The 22,002-nt window shown below is 44.0% G+C and overlaps 1 protein-coding gene across 7 annotated transcripts in view; it reads right to left on the reverse strand.

The window, feature by feature from the left end:
• The window catches only part of CRTAC1 (cartilage acidic protein 1), a 695,955-nt gene that overhangs the window by 127,690 nt on the left and 546,263 nt on the right, over window positions 1-22,002 (reverse strand). For all 7 annotated transcript variants that reach the window (XM_076066243.1, XM_032952553.2, XM_076066244.1 and 4 more), the window contains exon 13: window positions 3,187-3,229. In XM_076066243.1, coding sequence (XP_075922358.1) covers window positions 3,187-3,229 — 43 coding nt within the window. The remainder of the gene's footprint in view (window positions 1-3,186; window positions 3,230-22,002) is intronic.

Here is a 22,002-nt window from a genome sequence, read left to right on the forward strand (position 1 = left end):
GAAATGTACTCATGCCACAATTTTCGTGGCGTTGTATTATTGTCATGTAGTGTTTTGTTGATGTTCTCTTTTCATGTTTTTTGCCACTATTGATGTCACAACCGCCATCGAGTTGCATCCTAGTTGTGTGGGGTTTCACTTCTACAGCATACATCGATTAAGCCGAGGATGGATACTCCTAAAAAAAAGGGAGGGGAAGGGTGATGTGAGGGATACCGTGATGCACTCCCCACTAATTAAAAATAAACCGGCCGGCCGGCCAAAATAGGAGTTTCCGAATACGGGAAACTCTAGGAAAATCAGGGTGCGTGGCTGGGAGCATGTAAGGACGAGAGCCCTGATTGGCCGCTTTAACAGCCACTCTGGGAAGCGTGAGAAAGAGAACAGGGCCAGGCGACGAGCTTGGTAATTCTAAGGGAAATGAGCGGGAAAAGAAATTATGAGAGATAGTTAAAGGTGGATAAAGAGGTGAAGAGAAGAATGGTAAAAGAGAGAACGTGGGCAGAGGTGAAGGGAGATTGTAGAAGGTTCGGGAGGATACGAGATATTAGGGTGCGTGATGTAAACACGGGGCTGTTACTGGGATTGCAAAAGGGGAGATGTGCGGTGGAATGGAGTGTGGAAGAGTGCACATTTGGGGTGAAGACTCCTCAAAGATAAGACGTGTGGACCTCCTTTAAACAGTTTTGCAAGGTCAGCGAGATGAGGTCATGCCAACCCTTTCGGGCATTGCACAGGGGGCAGGCATCTCGTGAAGGCACTTTAAAAGTGGCACTTAAAATATAACGGGACTACAATTAAATTACCAAATTGAAATTCACTCTTTCAAAAAACCCTATACAAATGAGTAAAATTATCTAAAGCTGCCTTAAATACGTAATTATACAGCGGACAGAGCAGACAGATTTGGCGACACGTCTAAGCGGCGAGGCCACATCACCCGCTCACTTGCTGCCCAAGAGACCCATGTTAATATCAGACAACTCCTTGCGTTCTAGTCTATGGTGCCTCCAGCGCAGGCTAAGTGGGAACTTGCCCTCTGATTCACTTGGCCACAGCAGCAAATAAATAAATAGATATGCCACAAACGTCCCCGCTGCATTATTGGGTAAATGTTCTTCCGGAGTGCCCAAACCTTCACTAGCTTTATTATTATTGGCTGACACACTTAGCACCTCATCGTCAATGTGTCTCCATGCTCAACCAAGAATTGGGCAGTAGCCATTTTGCAGAATTGTCGCCTCTCCCCCCATTCGTCTCTTGCAAATGGGGCAAGAAGGGGCTTTAGCTTGGGCCCAAGACAGACATTAGAGAGAGGCATGGAGAGAAAGAAACAGAGCGAGAGACATGTAAATACAGACACATCGAGAGAGACAAACACATAGAGAGATACATATGAAGCCAAAGTGATATGAGAGAGATGCATGGTAGAGACATCAACATTGAGAAAAACACAGTGAGGGATATTGACAGCCATGAAGAGAGCTATAGAAAATGGACATATACACAACATAGATAATACAAAGATACATGGAGACATATACAAAGGCAGAGGGAAAGATATCAAGACATAAATATAAAAACAGACATGTAGAGAGACACATGGAGAAAAAAATAGAGAAAACCCCACTGAGACACAGACCACGACAGGCATAGAGAGAGGCATGCATAAGTACAGAAATCCAACAAAATTACAGCGAGACATAGAGAGACACACACAGAGAAATACACGAGAGATGCATGACGAGAAGCATGTAGAGAAAGACAATGACAGAAACAGACATACACATGGAAAGGGGTGCACACAAAATAGATTGCTACAGACGTGGAGACAGACAGTGAGAAACATTGAGAATTTTAAACACCCTTAAAAAAGTGTGGGCCTTGCGAACGTCTACTTATTTAATTATAAGACGGCACTGAATGCAGTATTTCACTGGCAACACTGAGCCGGTGGTAAACATTCCACTTTCCTCAGGTGGAGGCCAGTATCTCCAATGAACGATTATTTATGTTTCACAAAATTATGTTCATTTTATTGATAACTCAGGGATGATGGGCCAAGTCAAACCATGAGCAGTTTTAATCTTGTGACTCTCAGAATCTGGGTTGAGGGTTCCATCATCAGCACCACTTGGCCGGGCTCATTGATTCCTATACTACCTACGCCTTTGGTAAAATAAACACAAAAATCAACATTGTGCTTCAAATTTATCATGCTCATATTATATTCGAAGAAAGGTTTGCTGGCTGGATTACTGCCTGGCTGGTGCATGTATGCTCGCTGGCTGTCTGTCTGGCGGGAGGGTCACAGCCAAAGGAAGTGCAGGCGAACAGTTTTTATGGCATGAGAGCAAGGTGGCTGGTGGCCGATGGGATTAAGCCTAGAGCAAGGAGAGGATGATGATATGTGGATCATCCTTGCTGCTTTATCACCCTTGGTATGTATGTATGTTCAACTTTTTTTGCACTGCACTTAGCCAACCGTGGTAATCGGAGGTGCGGGGGAAGGACAGCATTCCGTTGCTCCAAAACAGGCTACACGAGACCGTAAAATGCATTTCAAATTAAGGAAGGAACTAAAATAATAATTTGCTGGAATAGTTCTAGGGTGAAGGTGCAGCCCTGCAATTGCCTTTTCACGCCACTGCTGCAGGAAGGGGGTCCACTCGAAGGAGCTCTCTGGAGTGCTCTTTCGTGGGTGTTTGACTGAGTCTTTAATTTTAAGTTTAACACGTAGGCATTCGCGACCAATATTATCTATAATAGAGGTTTATTTGGATAGGATCACATAAATGTATCGTTAAATCCACCACTACCCGACACAGCCAATTATGGTTAATTTTTATTGCTGGTCAAATATCTTGGAAGGGGTCGGAGGACCCACAATTTTCCACACCCTACAAGCGACTTGCCAATTGACTATTTATGCGTGTACATTCAGCTTCTTTTGTCACGATTTATACTGCTGGATGGACAAAGGCCAGAGGATGAAGGAAACCTGGCCATCTGTTTCAACCGCCACGCTGAGAGATCAAACAGCGAGACTTCTGGATTGTAAATTTGCAGCACTGCTATCCAAAACGCCACGGCAGAAAGTGTAGCAACGTATTACGGTAAAATCTATTAAATTCCCGTCTCTGGACATGGTGCAGCATCTGAGTTGTTGCAGGGAGATGTACTTACCAACGCATCTTCCATTATCATTCAGGGTGAATCCTTCTCCACACTGTGGGGAGAGGGAAAAAAAACGATGTGTAGTTGACTCCATGTCACTGCATTTAAAATTGCTATGGTTATCTTTCTTTCAGTCAAGACCATTTATTTTCATTGATACTATAATACAGCATGTCAGATATAGTATTTGTAACAAAGGAATAACATTTACTTGGCTGAATGTGATAGGTCAAGCCAGCTTAGATAACAAAAGTATCAAAGAATGAAGAAGCCCGATGTGTTTGTTCCTTACAGTTTGGTTAGAGGGCAAAAATTGTGTTCATTATAAAGCAATTGCACTTCTCAGCAGCATTTCAGTAAAATAATATGATTTCATTTTTGGAATTTGTGCTGCTCTTGTGCACATAAGGAATGGTGGTGAATGCCTTTAATCACTCATCGTACCAGGCAACCGCAGAGGCATTCAGCCCACTCGCCTTACTCGGTTATTGTTGAAACTATTTTATGTGTCGGTTAGATATATTGGTAATTTCTCATTGGCCACACACATTCCTTAACGGATAAGCATAGGCAGCTTTAAATCAAAAGGGGACTCACCAGACAAATACAAACATTGCATAAAAAAACCTCAGGCTTGTGTAGGTGTCAGTGAAAGTAACCATTCTTCTTATAAAATTACAATTTCGCTGTTGAAATATTTATACAATTCTTAAAAGTGCTGACGCTGTCTCCTACTGATCTTTTCAAAATGAGATGTCATATCCCATGGGGCTCTTCTCTCCTCATTAATATTTTAAAAACAAATAATAAATCAATACGTAAAGATGACATCATGTGTATCTTGTGCCTAAAAGTGTGATCACCCCCCCCCTCCTCTGCAATTGTTTTATATGCAGTGTTCAGCCGTAACGCACTGTGTTTTATGTAACCGCACGATAAAGGGGATTATATTTGGCACTCAGATGGCCACAAGAGTTTTCAGCAAAGTGAAGAAAGATTACCCACAGTCTGCATTGCAGATGCCTCGTGTACTTCAGCGGACTTGTTTTTAATTTACAGCGAGACGGTTTAAAGTCTATCACACTCCAATGTGCAGTTGAACATTGCAAAGCCATCACCGAGCGGTGTCCATCGCTGGTGCATCGTAACATTCTTGATATTTTTTTTCATTTGAATGGGGGCATTAAATTATTGAGTTCAATGACCTTTCAATTTTATAGCCAAAAAAATTCAGTATCCCGGCTGAAAGACTGGGAAGTGCCTATGTGTCCTGAGCTAGTAGTGGACATTCTACATTGCCATGGCGGGAGCCAGTCTTGCCAACAGCATGGCGACTGCTGGCTTCCCACAGAGTGGTACTTCAGAAATTTTGTCCATTGCAGATTGACGAAAGTCTTCCCGGAACAGAATGTGAACTATACATGTTTAAGTTTAATAACCCTATCTAAATATTCTTCAGATTAAACATTTACCCATTGCATACTTACTTTTCAATTTTGATTTAGCAACTCCCACGACTGTTTTTTAACCACAGCCGCTTTATGCCAGTGTTCTTCACTGCAAGGCCCGCGGGCCACTGACGGTCCCTGGTAGCCTTTGGTGCGGCCCCTGAAATGCGGCCCCCGACAATACACAAATGTGAATTAATTTATCTTGCAGGCGGTGTGGCGGCCCTCACACTGATGTCTTATCAGCGAAAGTGGGCCCCCTCTGAATATTTGTGAAGAACACTGGCTTAGGGTCTTGTCCACTCTGTGTTTGTTTCGCTTTCATCTTCTTCAGTGAGGTTAGTGAGGGCTGCCCCCAATGCCAAGGTGACATTTCTCGGTGATCAGATGAAGGAATTTTAAGGTTGTTCTTAGGGTGGCATAGTAATAATGAACATCATGATTCAAGAAGACATGCTTCACAGCATGGGGATTTCACGGTGGCTCTGATGTCAGTCATGATTACACCTTCTTTTCCATCACTGGCTCCCACAATTAACTGAGCTGCCACTTCCTGACAGCCCGGTGGGTTTTCGAGCTTCACCAATCTACGTGATGTATGCAGGTATGTTGAACTTCTTTTGCACCATATGTTGCCAACTGTACTAATCGGAGGTGCGGGCATGCACCAACTGCCTTGCCTCCAATGCACTGCATTACAACACTTGGATACTCAACATGATCCTATCACGTGTTCAAATACCTACTTTAACATAGGTCCATCCGATCATTAAGGCACCAACTACTTAGTAGCTCACAACCTACTTGGCTCAACCCTTCACCATCTTGCCATTTGCTTCATTTCCTGTCAAGGTTTTTGCACCTATTCTTTGCACCCTGTGCCTTTGAACAAATATCCATTGTGGCATATCACCCACCCAACTTCCGTCCAATTTGTTACCCATTGCGACCTTACTGCTTACTCAGCCACTCATGTGCTGCTATCTGCCGAGTCCGGTCCAATGCCTGGCCACTCGATACACCAGCGGGAGCAACACAACTTCCCGCTTGACTGCCAATTGTGGGCCTATGGCCCAGTATATTTCGGGTTGTTTCCCCCTGCTGTATACAATGAAATCACATTTTTAGATCATCACATGCAAAACAATACATTGAAAATCTACTCACAGAGCCATACCACAAACATAAATGTTCAGTTAAAATATAACATTTTTTGCCGCACTCGAAATTTCCATTTCCATTACTTAAATTTAATAAGTGTTTAACTTTTAAACAAATGCAGTTCTGGAACAAACAAAAAAGATATAATATTTTTGGACACACGTATTAAATTGCAAAGGGGTGGTGGAGCAGTGGTTTAGCACAACACAATGTGAACACAACGACCTCGGTTGGATTTCTGGCCAGGGCCAACACCAACGTTGGTTGAAAGCTGATATTTGAACCTGTCCTGGGCACCCCCCTCGACCAACCCTTCACACAACCTACACTGACCAGTGTGGTGAAGTATGAACAGACAATCGACGTTTTGACGTGACATAAAAAGCCCTTCATTCAAATTTGAAAAAAATACTTGGAAATTACCTTATGGTGTGAAGCTACATGTAGCAACATCACCCACTACTGTAAAACTACTCCATACTTTGCTAGTGTACCACAATGCTTTGTTGATTATATCCTTGCACTATAAGAATGGTAACAATACCAAATGTGGCAATTAATTTATTTAGCATTTCTGCTCAGCTTACGATAGCTGCTTGATTCAATGTGTGCGCAAGGGAAGGGGGGCACCAATGGTGACCAGACAAACGGTGACCACCTTTCACATACAATGACACCTAAGGTGTTATCATACTTGGCACAATAAACCCCAGTTGCATTCCACAAAGAGAAGTGTAAATAATCTCTAGAAATATAGACAGTTAATAAAATCATCCTTTAACAGCTGCTAGGATTATTTTCACCAGTGGGAGTTTGGTCACCTCGCTGTGAATGCTGGCAAAACCAACCTGATAGGAATACATTCCTCACGTTCAGTCTCAGGTGGGTGACATGACGCGACAGTGTTCCTGTTGTCTGCATGTTTGACGTGTGTATTTATTTCTAAGTAAAAATTTCAAATAACGTAAATGTTTTTAAGTCTTTACCGAACACTACGCAACGTCACTTGCAACTGATTTTGCATCATATATGCAACATCGGTTGCAGCATCAGTTGCATAGTTTTGCAGATTGGAAAAAAAAGGTATAACCATGAGCATGTTGGTGTTGAAACTCAGATGTAAAAATTTAATGAACACTCACAATTATATTAATATATGCACAGACCCAACGTACCAGGTACATCATTGATAATGCTTGGAAACATTAATTTTTGAAAAGGCTTGTATACCAATGAGCGTCATTTTGGTGCCTATCACTTGTCCACGAATCAATATCAGTTTGCGCCATGTGATTGCTATTATGAATAAAACATGATCATCAATATATATTTAATTTATCATATTTGAAAAATAAGTTTTGCGCACACAACAGCGTTAATACACCGCACGTGTGTGCATGCACCCTGGCGCTTGGCTTCATGTGGACACAGAAGCCTCTGCAGATTAGTTCAAAGCTACTAACATAGGCAAACAATTTACGTTTGTGTGGATACCCTAATCCAGCCCTAGTGTGGTGATATAGTGGTGTCCTGGAGCAGTATCGAACGTTAGTTTATGTATGAACTGTGGTGAGAATGCATGTGAAAATTTATCTTTATGAATCCCATGAATAAAAGCAAAGAGTGTTTTATATGCATATATGAAACAAATCCTCGTAGTGCTCTTGTCACTGAGCTTAAATGTAACCATCTGCTAGACTCTGTGGGAATCACAGGAGTGCATTGTGTGCTATAAAAGCAACAGTTTGCCATTCTGTATTATTGTCGTAGGCAGGAGGCAACATTTTACTATTACCTGCGACTAAAAATATCCTGGCTACGTTTAGTTGCCTGGGTGTCTTTGAAAAAAATATAGATTTCATAATTAAATTTGTATCTGATTCCGAACTATGGCGTGTTGGGTGCTCACATTCAAGTTCCAAAACGTTCTGGTTGAAGTGAAAAGACACAATACGGACATTATTGTACTTGTATTACAAGATTTTGTTATGCCTTTATAGTGTTTCAAAAAGTGTAAAAACACATCTCTTGAATTGAAACCAGCGTGCACCAACCCACTGAGCTATTGTAAACATAAAGGCTATAGTTGAGGCATAACAGAGGGTTTGGTCTCTATTGAGCTATGTTTAGCTTTTCACAAGAACGTTAACCATAAAACCCAACATTCCATCGCAAATTGCCCCACTCCACAAATATTTCAGAATAAAACAATCACTGCTCGACTGCATTGGTTTTGCTGGACAGACAATGCAAGTATTCCATGCCGCTAAATAATTTAAAGCGGGCTACGTCAACATCTATGATTTATTTTATTTGTTTAGCGGCCACAAATGAAGCATCTGTGCCATAGCATGGCTCCCGATATGAGTAATTGGATTTACAATCCACGGAGGAGTGTCCTTAACCAGGAGTGCGGTGAATGTAATAAAAACTAAAAATGGTTACATTTGACTGCTTTTAATTTAATTGCACGAGCACAACTCGTTCCACTCTCTGCAGCCAAGCAGACTCTTAATTGTTGTAATTAATGATCAACAATCATGATTAATATACCTGTCACACGGCAAACAGGAGCGGTGTTACCCAAGTATGGGTTCGCCTCTCTCGCTCACATCAATCGTCCGTGATGGAGAGAAGACATAACGAGAAACAATCACAGGAAATGCAAAGTAAGCCAGTGCCTCCTCGTGCTCTTCCATTCTCGCACTGTGAGGGGATGGGCTGCACCTGAGTATGGGAGCTGCGGTGGCTAGATTTTAACTACCTCGCCTGGTATACATGAGGTCGTGGGTTCGATCCCAACCCTGACGCCTGCTGTATATTTGGAATTTGCATGTTTTCCAGGTCCTCCGGTTTTGCTGTCCACATTTAGAAACGTGCATTCAGAGTATTTGGCTGCTATACATTTCCACATGTTAAGCCACTTTTTGGAGTGGCTATCATTTGTGGCCAGGTCACTTCCGAAAAAGAGCTATAAAGCTCAGTGGGCCTTACGTGGAAAATAAATAAATAAAATGAAATAGAATATAAATGTGGGCTTCAATGGACCACGGGAAATATGAGACTGCCACACAGGGCCGCAATTTTATTCCTGGCGACGAAGGGAAGATTCCCACTCTTTGGTTCTATTCGGTAAAGTCACGTAGGTAAAAAATAAAACAACAAAACTCACGACGTTTCGGCCACAACACAAGCGGCCTTCATCAGGTGAAAGGATCAGGCTGTCTCGAGGACAGCGCTGGAGTGAAACACAGCCACGCTCAGACCGTGGCTGTGTTTCACTCCAGTGCTGTCCTCGAGACTGCATGATCCCTTCACCTGATGAAGGCCGCTTGTGTTGTGGCCGAAACGTCGTGATTTTTGTTGTTTTATTTTTTACCTACGTGACTTTACCAAATAGAACCAAAGAGTATGGATCCTTGCAGTCAGGAAAGCTTCAAATCTAGAAGATTCCCACTCATGTATTAACTACATCAGTAACTGGTAATGCAGTAAAACTTATATTAGGCATTGTGTTATCAATAACTTGTTATCTGTGACTCCTAATCGATCTGCTAAAACACAGATAACAGAAGTCATGTTAGAAATACATTTTACTATTTGTGTTCATCAGTGAGTAAGAGGCTCACCCAGTGGTGGTCACCGCAAGTAATACATTCATCCTATTTGAACTTCCCGTGACTGGAAGTGGTCGCAGCGGGTGTCAATCCGTCCCATTAACCACACCGTTTTCAGATAAGAGTAAATGTAGAATAAATGCATCCCTATTATGTATGTTTATCTGCGGTGAATTTTGCTGGAAAAGGGAGTTAATTTTCTTGAATAGGTGTGTAAAATCGGATCTGCCAAAAGTATCTCAAACATTAACGCGTTTACGAGGCATTTCACTGGAATAATATTTAAAATATATATTTTCTGTCCACAGATCATTTTAGTTGATCTGAGGGAAACAATATTTGTATGCGTTACATGACCTCCCAACTTGAACTATACTATCAATACACACACATGGATCCTGGTTCATCAGCCCCATAAACGGATTCAACTCATATGCTAGCTTCATGATGCTCAGGGAAATAAAAACTTCGCGCTCTGTCCCTGCCTCAGGACTGGATGCGAGACAAGATGGAATCGCAGTTTATATTTCTTTCGCCCCATGGAACGCCCTGATTATCTTTGGATTAATCCAGCAAACCCCAATTTAGTGAAAAGTTTCTAAGAAATTATATTAAAACAAAACAATCACGACGTTTCGATCACAACACAAGCGATCTTCATCAGGTGTCAAGAACAAATCATGGAGGTAAATACAACAAGAAGATGAGAGACGAGAATTCAACAAACCTAAGAAAAAATATGTAAAGCACAACCAGTCAGGCCAACAACACAGTTAGACACTTCCTGGCGGACCACGAATTTCAGAAGAGTGTTAAATTTCGTGTTCAACCTCTGGATTGCACATACCAGCATAGACAGAGTGAACAAATACGAGGTACAAAGTCAGCAGAAATACATATACAGGCCCACCAAGAGGCATATACAAAGCAGAGGTAAACCAGAGAAGCATACTCCCATGACCCCTCAAATATATGTGAGAGGGAAAAGAGCTGGTCCATTGTGCCACGACCCTGCCAGAATCTGCACTGTTCCTCCTGAACCTGAGGCTCGACCACCGGGTGGAGCCTCCTCTCCAGCACTCTGGCATAGGATTTACCTGGGACGCTGAGGAGTTTGATTCCTCTGTAGTTCGAGTACACCCTCTGGTCCCCTTTCTTAAAAATGGGGACCACAACCCCAGTTTGCCAATCCAGACGTACTGTACCTGCCTTCCATGCAACATTTAAGAGACGTGTTAACCACGACACTCCTACACTGTCCAGCACTTTTAACAACACTGGGCAAATCTCGTCCACCCCAGCAGCTTTGCCGCTATGAAGGCCCTGGACCCAGCAGCTGCAATGGATCCGACCCCCCCATCTGTTTCTAGGACTGCCTCCTGAGAGGATGGCATGTCCACCGGGTTGAGGAGCTCCTCAAAGTGTTCCTTCCGCCTCTCAACTATCTCCTTAGTTAATGTCCCGTTGACCTCTCCTAAGGCGTCGGATAGTTTGCCGGAACATCTTTGAGGCTGCTTGGTAGTCCCTCTCCATGGCCTCTTCAAACCCCTCCCACGCCTGGGCTTTCACTTCGGCAACTGCTACCGCTACCGCCCTCTTAGCAAGCCAGTACCTCTCAATCGAGTTGGGAGACCTTTTTCTGAGCATAGCTCAAAAAGCCTACTTCAACTTTACAGCTTCCCTCACCACTGGTGTCCACCACTAGGGTTGTCGCAAATGACAGGCACCAACTGCCTTCAAGCCACAGCTTTTTGCAGCTGCATCGACAATCGAGGTCCTAAACATCGTCCACTCGGACTCAATATCTATGACCTCCCCTGGAGTGTAGGAGAAGTTTTCCTGGAGGTGGCAGTTGAAATCTTTCTGTACTGGGTCTTCCGCCAGACGTTCCCAGAAAACCCGCACTATTCATTTGGGCCTTCCACATCTATCTGGTCGGTGCTCCAAGTGTCGAATCCAACTCACCACCAGGTGGTGAACAGTTGACAGCTCTGCCCCTCTCCTCACGTGAGTGTCCAGAACATATGGCCTTAGGTCTGATGACACAACTATAAAGTAAATCAATGAACTTTGGCCCATGGTGCTCTGGTATCAAGTACACTTATTAGCATCCTTGTGTTATTGACATTCTGTGACTAGCGCAGAATTCCAATAACATCTCACCATTTGGGTTCAGATCAGGGGGGGCATTCCTCCCAATCACGCCTCTCCAGATAGCTCCATCGTTTTCCACGTGAGCATTGAAGTCGCCCAGTAAGACTATGAAGTCAGTAGGCGGAACTCTATTGAGCACTGCACCCACAGTCTCCAAGAAGGCCGAAAACTATAAACTGCTGTTTGGTGCATACTGTAAGCACAGACAACAGTCAAAGTTTTCCTTTCTGAGAGCCGAAGTCTCATTGAGACGACTCTCTCATCCACTGGGATAAACTCCAACTTAACGGCACCCAGGCGGGGGCTTGTGAGTTTCCCCACACCTGCATGGGGCCTCTCACCAGGGGTTACTCTGGAAGAGAGACTGAGAAGTTTCGTTCCAGTGCCAATGCTGTGTGTGGAGGTGAGACCGACTATATCTAGTCGATACCTTTCCACTTCCTACACCAGATTCAGCTCCTTCCCCCCCAGTGACATGACATTCCACATCCCAATAGCTCGTGTCCATTGCCAAGGTCCATCCAATACCTTCCCTCTACCTGCCATGCTGGCATCACACCCACCCCTCACCCTTCGTCCTGCGGATGCTAGGCCCACAGGACGGTGCCATGTAGCTAATTCGGGCTGGGCCTGACCGGGTTACATGGGGTCACCCGGCCACCAGGCGCTTGCCGGTGAACACCTCCCCCAAGCCTGGCTCCAGGGGGGTGTCCAAGCGAGGTTCTCTGATTTTTATATTTCAGAACCATTAATAAGGGGCTTTGTTTTGTTTTGGACTGTTATTTGTCTGGAACCTCCCCCCAGACCTGTTCACCAAGGGAGACATTACCAGGAGTACAAGACTACAGGCAACATAGCTGTGGGGGTCATTTGAACACACAAACCCCACCACCATAATAAGGTTATGATCCTTGTTTTCACCTAAGAAGTTGATGATTCCTTGTGGCCTATGAAAAGCAACTATTAGAGATTAAATTCTAAGTGATTTAAATTCTAAGTTATCTAAGTAATGTAAGCCATTATTTTGCTTTCAGAGTTGGTGAATCACAGATGCACCACCTTCACATTGATATCTGGGGCAGTGCGACGCTACACAGTCATTTGGGCGGAAGATGACAGCCATTTCGCAGGCCACTCCTCTTCCGTGGAACACCACAGTGAGTGTCATGAACATGGTGACCAAATGTTGATCATTGGCTTAGCAAACCGAACATATATGTGTTGGTTAATTATATCGAGGTCACGGCAAGTGTGTTGCTATTTCAGAGTAAATACTAACACCCACCAATGTTTTTAAGTGATGCAACACATTTAATTTCCCCCTCATCCCCACCTGGGTCTCCTGCCAGCTTTAAGTGCTCTGCGTCTCAATGTAATCTTGGCCACTGCAACTCCATTAAGTGGATTGTGGCTTCAATTTACATCTGCGTTACATTTCTTCCAAAAAAAATATTTTAATACAACACGGGAAAATGTTTACAAAAGCACAGATGGATATGTAGACTGTGAACAGAGCCAAAAGAAGTGGGGGTAAGGTAGTAGAGGATGGAAAGAAAATTTGGCTACATTTATAATTCATTCAGAGATTAAGTGCATTTCAGTGAAGGACTCACTCAGTAGCAGCCTGCACGTGGTCATTAGTCTGCCAGAAAGGGGCGATGAATACTGATACTGTAAGTGTAATCCCAATTGCATAATTTGTCATGGGTGAGAAAGTACATTCATTCAAAAGAAAGATATGAGAGAACGATGTAATCAGGAGAAAATGTGGAGAGATGAAAGCACGAGGATGCTGTGTCCATGATGCTGAAGATCTGACCCAGAAGCCTGCGCAGCCACCGACCCACACAACAGCCCCCCCTTGCCCCTCCCGTATCACATGACTACAAAGCGTACACATTTGACAAGACAGTTAATTTCATTTCAGAGTCATGGAGGGAAGGCTTTGTAATTAAATTTGAGTGATGCCACGGGCCGGGTTAAATGACTTGGCGAGTCAGATTTGGCCCTGCGGCTGTAGTTTAGATAGCCCTCGTCTAAGATTTTTTCAATTAACAAGCCAAAGTTTTGCACTGAAAGACACAACAACATATATATGGATGTCAGTATTAATTTGTTTGTGTAACTTTAAACCATAATACATGTACAGTATGTCTTATATTGCACTTGTAGCTTATAAAGGACATATTGCAGGTGATATTTTCTGTCGAGTTTGAGGTGTTCTTTAAACAATGAGAGTACTTTTTAAAATAATATCATACTTCAATTCACACTAAATTGTGCAGCTTCATATCTATTGACTGTTTCAACAAAACTTTCCAAGGATAGTTTAATTACAGTTATGTCATGGCCTCACGTTATCGCTATAGACAGACTGGTGATGGTTGATGCTTTCGTGCTGTGACTCCTGTCTGATGTTTCCAAGTTACAACTCTGCATTAAAGTTTTGTGAAGAAAAGTAAAGCAGTTAGAAACTCAGCATATGAGGTCTGCCATTGGTATTGAAGCTGCCTTCCGAGACAAAGCTACATTAACTTGATATTTTGCTGCACAGTTTCTTGGTGGGTGGTGAACTGCGGTGGTAGACATAATAAAGTTGTGAAGTTTAACTCTTTGGTTCTTTCGGTAAAGTCACGTAGGTAGACAAAATAATGGATCACGACGTTTCGATCGCAACGCAAGCAATCGTCATCAGGTGAGAGAGAAAGCCGGCTGCGAGACACGGCACGATATATATACCCGGGAGGGGGGGAGGGCTGCCGGATCGGCAAGAGGGCGGGGCCAGAGAACGAGCGGGAGAGGGAGATGTGCCTCGAGGTGCTGCACAGACCCGGGAGGGGGGGGGGGCTACCGTACCGGGCAAGAGGGTGGGGGCCAGAAACCCGCACAAACGCGTGGAAGAGAGAGAAGTGCACCGACCGCAACACAAGTGATAATGAGAGACACACACAGAAACACCGCAGAAAGTCACAGTCCGCTACAACACGAGCATCACTGCCACATCGAGGAAAAGGAGCAGCGGTGGCAGTGCCAGTGAGACATCCAGCCCGCCAATGCAAAGACATCCAACCTGGCTATGCAACTCAGAGAGTTGCATAGCCAGGTTGGTAAGAAGGAAACATTACAGCCAGTTAAGACTTTACCTGGTTAATAACGTCCTTCCAATCATTACTCAATCTGTACCCGTCTTCTCGGTTGAAATTGTGTCTGTGTCTATATATCTGGATGGCTTCATGGACAAATCTTTGATGGTAACCCGAAGGTTTACAGAATACTTTGGTATCGGAAAAAAACAATATCGTTAGCCTACTGCGTTAAAACAGTGATCATCTACGGCAGAGGTATTGTCGTTTCATTTCCCCAATGTAACTGCTGCCGCAGACACAACTTAGTGTGTAGATACCAGGATATTGCATGTCAGGAATCACATCCTTCACAGATGGGATCAAATCACGGATTTTGTGTACTGTGTTGAACCAAGCCCGGACCGTGTGCATGCTCAAGATTTTGGAAATATTTTTGGTAACCCCTGCTATGTATGGCAAGGTGATGGTCTTGATTGGGTCCTCAGATGGTTCTCTCCCCATGGTTGGGGATACAGCTTTGCGGATTGTGCGGTCTGACTATCCATTCATCTTGAGGGCTTGGTGTACGTGTTCCAGCTCACTGGCTAGGTAGTCCTGGTCGGAGATGCAACGGGCTCTATGATGTAGTGTTTTGATGAGGGTGGAGGGAATCAGTGTGGGTGGCTTTCCTGTAGACAGAATGTCCCAAAGAGCCATCAGGTCTATTCTCGATCAAAACATCCAGGAATGGTAGTTTGCCATCATTTTCCACTTCCATGGTGAATTTGATGGATGGGTGTATGGAATTGATGTGGTTGAAAAATTGGTTCAGTGCTGGCTGGCCATGTGGCCAGATGACAAACGTGTCATCTACGTATCTCTTCCACAAGGAAGGACGTAGGGTGGATGTCTGGATGGCATCTGTCTAAAATGTATCCATGAAAACATTCGCTATCACTGGTGATAAGGGAGAACCCATATGGGTACCTTCATTTTATTTGTAGAATGTACCATTACAGGTGAAGTAAGTGTTGATAAGGCAGTGCCTCACCAAAGTTGGTACATCAGGATTCAGTCCCTGTTGGACCAAGTTTCAATGATTGCAATGGTGTCAGGCACATGTACCTTGGTGAACAGAGAGACTACTCTTACAATCTCACTTAGCATTAACAGACAAAATGTCCACATCTGATTAGGGCCATGTAGATAACATGACTGTTTCTTCAGCCGCTAAAATGTCAACTAAATGCAAAGTTAACCTGATTACCAAATTCAACATCCTGTCAAAAAAGAAGCCAGATCCACACATTAAAAAGCTAGATGTTAACAAGATTGTTATCAATCAGAGTAACAGCCCAATTTCCAACAAGCCTAAAATCGGTACTAGCTAAAGGGTTGAATTTCGCAGTCACCCCGAAACACATCCCAGTGGATGATATCATTGCCCAGGTCGATATAGTCCTCAAAGGTGTCGGACACATCCCGACTGATGTGGCTAGATCTGAAATCGCTGCTATCCTCAAAACGCTAAGAAACCCATTAGTAACATCAGCAAGGACGAACGTTTTGAACTCGCTCAATTGAAAACGAGATATTGTCATCCTCTCAGCCGACAAGGGCAATGTCACTGTCATCATGGATAAAACCACATACAACAACAAAATTTCAGGACCTTCTTAATGATGGCAATTATACCAAAATTAACAGAGATCCTACCAAACGCCTGGCTACAAAAAACAACAATATATCGGCTTCTCTAATCGAACCGACCAAGCAGCTCTCTCTAAAACCTTCGGCTGCCAGACCACCCAGATTTTATGGCCTTCCAAAAATCCATAAAGAAGGTACTCCACTCCGTCCTATCGTATCTACCATTAACTCACCCACCTACAAACTGGCCCGATTTCTGTCTGAGTCCCTACTCCCATTCACGGGCAAGACCACCTCAGCTGTACTTAACTCAACTCACCTGGTTTCTCTAATCAAGGACATCTCGCTATCTCCAGATGATTTGCTTGTCAGTTTCAATGTAGTCTCTCTGTTCAACAAGGTACCTGTGCCTGACACCATTGCAATCATTGAAGACTTGGTCCAACAGGGACTGAATCCTGATGTACCAACCCTAACCCTAACCCTTGTAAATGTTGCTCTTTCCATGCGGCAGAAGAAGAAGACTAAACTTGAGGATGTCATTTAATGGGTGGCTACCCTGACTCGAACTCTCAGTGCCGGTGGAAGAGGATATTAGTTTCTCCTGAATATTTGTTCGACCAATATTCAGGAATACTGAATACTCAGGAAAATATTTTGCATAAAAAATATTTGTCCATCCTTATTTTTTTCATAACAAAGTGATCCGATTTTGGATTTAAGTCATTATCCACGTATTTTCAACTTAAGTCCCGTCACCACATCCCAAACTAATTTGTTAAACTTTTAACTCGGATGACATGGCATGAAACTTCTGAGCCATCCGCTCACTCGTCATCACTTATCGCAATTGAATTTTAAATAACTTTAAAAATATATATTTTAAAAACGACGAATTAAACATGCAATCACAAAACACATCTTTGAAGGTCATTGGTGCTAGGTATTTCAATCAAAATAGACACGCATTTAATCTAACCTCAGCCAGCTGTGCTCAAAAACATTTAGCGGACCAACATTCTTGAGTGGCGGACCAACAGTTACTACTGGACATCTGCCAAGAGCTTCATAGCCGATCGGTTTCCTCCAGTACAAATAAAGCATCTGATTATAACAGTTTGAAGTGGTTACACCTGTTGGTCTGCCACTTCACCAACACCTCCGGTTATTTTATAGCAACAACTATTGGACTGCAGTTAGTTCATAGGTTAACCCCCTAAGATTGTGTGAGGTGCGGCCACAAGCGCGACGTCCAACTCATAATTATGAAAGCAGAGAGCCATCATCTCCAGTGGCATGAGCAATATGTTGAGGGCATAACAATTATTTCTTTATATAAAGACCGAACATATGTCATCCCCTCAGCTAGACAGACAAATTCTTGTTGGCCATAGCTGCCTGTCTGGGAGTACTTTAAATATAAATCAATGTTCTGACTGGTAAGAAAAATGGAATTACAAAGTGCCCGTGCTGTCTTTCAGCCAGGCTGCTGCCTGCAACCATTATATATTGATAATGCTTGCGATGCACGTAAGCATGAGTTGCAGGTGTAAATGGGGCACTTTTGTGAAAATCCAAACATCACTGAAAAGAAAAATGTGCATGTTATTTGTGCGCATTTTTATTATATACATTGAAGCCTGTGAATTCAAACAACAACCTAGACAGCAGATAAATGGAAGCAAACATGTTCTTTGCGTAAGTAAATAGAGCTCCGTTCATATGTCTCCACGTAAAAATAGTTTTTTAATGTTTTAGTCCATCAAGCCTCTAGGTTTTACAGACTAATATAATCTAACAGTATTTGTTCAAACAAGCAAAACATGCACTAAGGCAATGTATGTGCCTGGATAATAATATTGGTAGAGAAAAGCCATGCATAGGCTGATGGACTAAAATATATTATTTCTATGGGTAGAGAAGAACAGAAGTCTATTTTATTACCATAATGTTCAACAACAAAGCAAAATCAGCTTTATATTTAACATGGATGTCTTCAGAAACTTTATAATTGGCTTCAACTCTCCATCTATGCTAGAAAAGATGCATCCACCAGTAGATTGACCATGGCTAAAGATCATGTGTGAAATGCATATTTCAACTTATTTTTCAAATGTAACCATTTTAATTGAACGATTTTGAATCTTCTACAGAAAAACGCGAGAGCAGTGTTCTTATTGTGCCCAAAGGCCTTCCATTAAGCAATTAAGTTAGTGTGTGTCATTACACGTGCTTATTTAGACACTAATATAACTGCACAATTGACAGCTGCGTAGCTTTTGTAGAGTTGTAAAACCTTTAATTGTTGAAAGATACTTAAATGGGCAATGAAAACTGCAGCACTGTGATCGCTTCATATAAATCAAAATGGGTCTGTAATTCAAGTGGTTTTTAGCTCTTTTCATGGTGAACACAACTACAATTAAATCTTCATTCCATGATCGAGGAATTTGTGTTCAGTTAGTTATCCTTCCCCGCTCCCCCGATAAGCACGGTTGGCTACGAAAGAAGTCCAACATTCCATTTCCATGTAGGCATTTAGAGAATAGGTCAGCTGAACCTGTTCCAACAATTCATCCTGCTTCATAGATGATGGTGCACTTAAATTTGGTCCAAGAGATTTACAATAATAACAGTACAAAATCTACACACGTTAGAACACAGAGATTCCCCCACGCAGTGTTAATGATCCCCCCAAGAAGTGTTAATGGAATACCACAGGAGTGTGAGAGAGTGCTTTGGACAGTGTCAAACACCGCCCCCCTTTGACTTGCCAATGCCTATGCATCATGCCAGCTCAATGTATTGCCAATTCTACGAAGGGGAGGGCTAAGATTCAATCAAAACTCTCCGGATTTATTATGCGGGGAGTGTAACTCACTAAGAACCGCCATTCACCACTAAGTGGCGATGACGTCACCACGACGCTTGTGCCAGGCTATGTGCACGTTGAGGCCACGTGAAGTGTCAAACGCCTGCTGGAAGGAGGTAACGGAGCAGACCCAGGTGCCACGGGTCGACTGAGATGACTGGCTGATGCACCACCTGTGCCCCCTATTGTGCCAACTTGCTGTGCTTTAGCCACCTGGCGCTCCACTCGTTGAAGTGAGCGTCACTCCTCCGTTGTTGTTGGAGGGCGACTGCCTCCAACTGCCCAGTAGCGTCCTTCACGAGCCTCCTCCACAGAGGCCGATCTTGACACCGCTGGTACCAGTCATTAGCAAGTCCACTCAGCTCCACATCCTCCTGTGCCACATCACTCCATCTCTTCTCTAGCCCATGCCACGCCCGTTTATCCCCCTCTATCCGGCCGAACAAAAGGTGTTTAGGCATCTGGTGGCTGGGCATGCGGGCTACATGACCCAGCCAATGCAGCCTTGCCTGCCGGAGGAGCTCACCGATGGGACTTTGTCCAGATCTTTCAAGGACGTGTGAGCTCCACACACAATCCAGCCTGGTTAAACCCAGGATGGATCTTCGGCAGACCAACCTAAATGTTTCTAGCTGGCGAAGATGTTCCATTAGGGGGGTTCACGTTTTGCAAGCGTAAAGAAGGGAGGGAAGGACCGTGGCCAAGAAGACCTGAAGCTTCGTGCAGAGCGACAGACAAGGTAGCTTCCACACAGCGTTACGCATCCGATGAAAAGATAATGCCGCTCGACTGATTGGGAGTGAGACCTCTGCTGTCAAACCGGAGCCGGTCATGAGCACACTGCCCAGGCATGGGAAACTCTCCACTCTCTCCACAACTGCCCCATCACCAATTGGGAGTTGTGGGGGTGGAGTGTCCGATGGTATAAAATATCCAGGCAGGTGCTTAGTTTTGGTGGGGGTGATGGTAAGGACCCACCTCTTCGCGGCAAGCTCCAGGTTCAGCAGCAGCGCTTCCAACTTCACTTCTGAGTGAGTAGCAATTACCAATAATCGGCATACATATCGTGGTTGACCAAAAGGGAGCCATCCCTTGACTGCACCCGGTCATCAATCAGCCTCCCACTGTATCTGTACCAAATGGAACTTCCTCCGGTACAGCCATCGAAGGCTTCACGAACTATGTGGTCGAAAAATATGTTAAATGATGTGGGAGCCAGAAGACATCCCTGTCGCACCCCAAGGTGAACAGGGAATGGCTCCGACTCCCGGCTACTTAGTTTTACCCGGGCCCACTCACCATCAGGAAGGTCCTTAATAATCTTGAGCAGAGGATCAGGAACTCCGAAAGCATGCAGAATAACCCACAGCCCAAGCCTACTGATGGTATTATAGGCCTTGACCAGGTCAATAAAGCAGACAGACAGAAAATATGGCATCTCTGCAGGACCGTCCTTTCCTGAAACCGCATTGGGGCTCCGCAAGCCTCTCCTCAGCGTGCCAGGCAAGGCTATGTTGAATAATCCTTGCCAGAACCTTTCCTGGCACACTGAGGAGTGAGATGCCCCTGTAGTTCTTACAGTCTGTGCCATCCCCCTTCTTAAAGAGGGGTACCACCAGGGCATCCTTCCAATCCTGCGGAACCCATCCAGTGGTCCAGACTGTGGTTATGATGTCATGTAGGGGAGTCTGTGCACAAACGCCACCCCCCCTCAGCATTTTGCTTGGAAGATAATCTCTGCCTGGTGTCTTTCTTGGTTTCAGACTCTGGATCGCCTTCAGTACTTCCTCAATAGATGGCACCTCAGCCAGCCATTCACAGGGGGTAACTTCTTCCAATATTTGAGACACCGCAGCCTCAACACGGTCATCCCCACTTTGTCTCACAATGTTTTCCAGGTTGAGGGATTTCCCCTCCCCCAGGACCTCACAGAAATACTCAGCAAATCTGCAAACCTGTTCCCATTAATTTGAACCTATCTACCTGAATTTACCGAAAGACCCAAATAATATGAATTCCTGCAGTCACGAAAGCTTTGAGTCAAGATTTAACTGCCTGTGCACGGAGGGTTTCCACTTAACTATAAGATCTTTCAACAAACTTCTAGACAGGAAGTCTGATCTGATCGAGACACATTTCTGAAAAGATGCCACAACTCTCAGGTAATACCGATCTCCTTTACACTGACATCTGCTGCTGTCACATAACATCGAAACGTCGTAGTTTGTTGTTTATTTAATTTGTATTCATTTGAACCTATCTACGTGACTTTGCCGAAAGACTCAAAGAATACTGTTCCTGAGGGTCGGAGATTAGATCACCGTTCTTTCCCCTAATGATGGAAAAAGGTGTCGCGCTGCAGGTTACTTTTTTGATGGAGTTAAATAGCGAAATGTGATCGCGGGCCATTGAGGCAGACTCCATCTCCTCAGAAACCCGCGACCACCACCCATCCCTGCAGTGCCTCACGGCTCTCCGAACCTCCGAGCGAAGGCTGCGGTAAGCCTCCTCATTCTCTGACATGGAATGCTGTAGACGATGAGAGTGGGCCTGTCGCTTTTTCTCAGCCAGCCTGAACACCTCCTCTGTCAGCCAGGGTCTCTGGGGAGGTCTGGACCGTGTACCAAAAGCAGCCATTGTAGCTGCATGAGCCACAGTCCTAAACCTCGCCCATTTCTCCATCTGTAACTCACTGCACGCGTATATTCAAACAAAGATAAAAAAACCCAACGAGAGTCTTGCACGCGGTGGTAATTGGTGTTAATATTTTGAGAAAACTTTGGACAATGTTCAGCACTTAGAACATGGTGGCCTGAGATGAATTCCTAGCTAGTGTTAACATCGAGGGCAAGAAGTGT

Source organism: Petromyzon marinus, chromosome 11 (genome assembly GCF_048934315.1).
Source record: "Petromyzon marinus isolate PM22_M1 ecotype Great Lakes invasive population chromosome 11, UKy_Petmar_22M1.pri1.0, whole genome shotgun sequence".
NCBI classification, from domain to species: domain Eukaryota; kingdom Metazoa; phylum Chordata; class Hyperoartia; order Petromyzontiformes; family Petromyzontidae; genus Petromyzon; species Petromyzon marinus.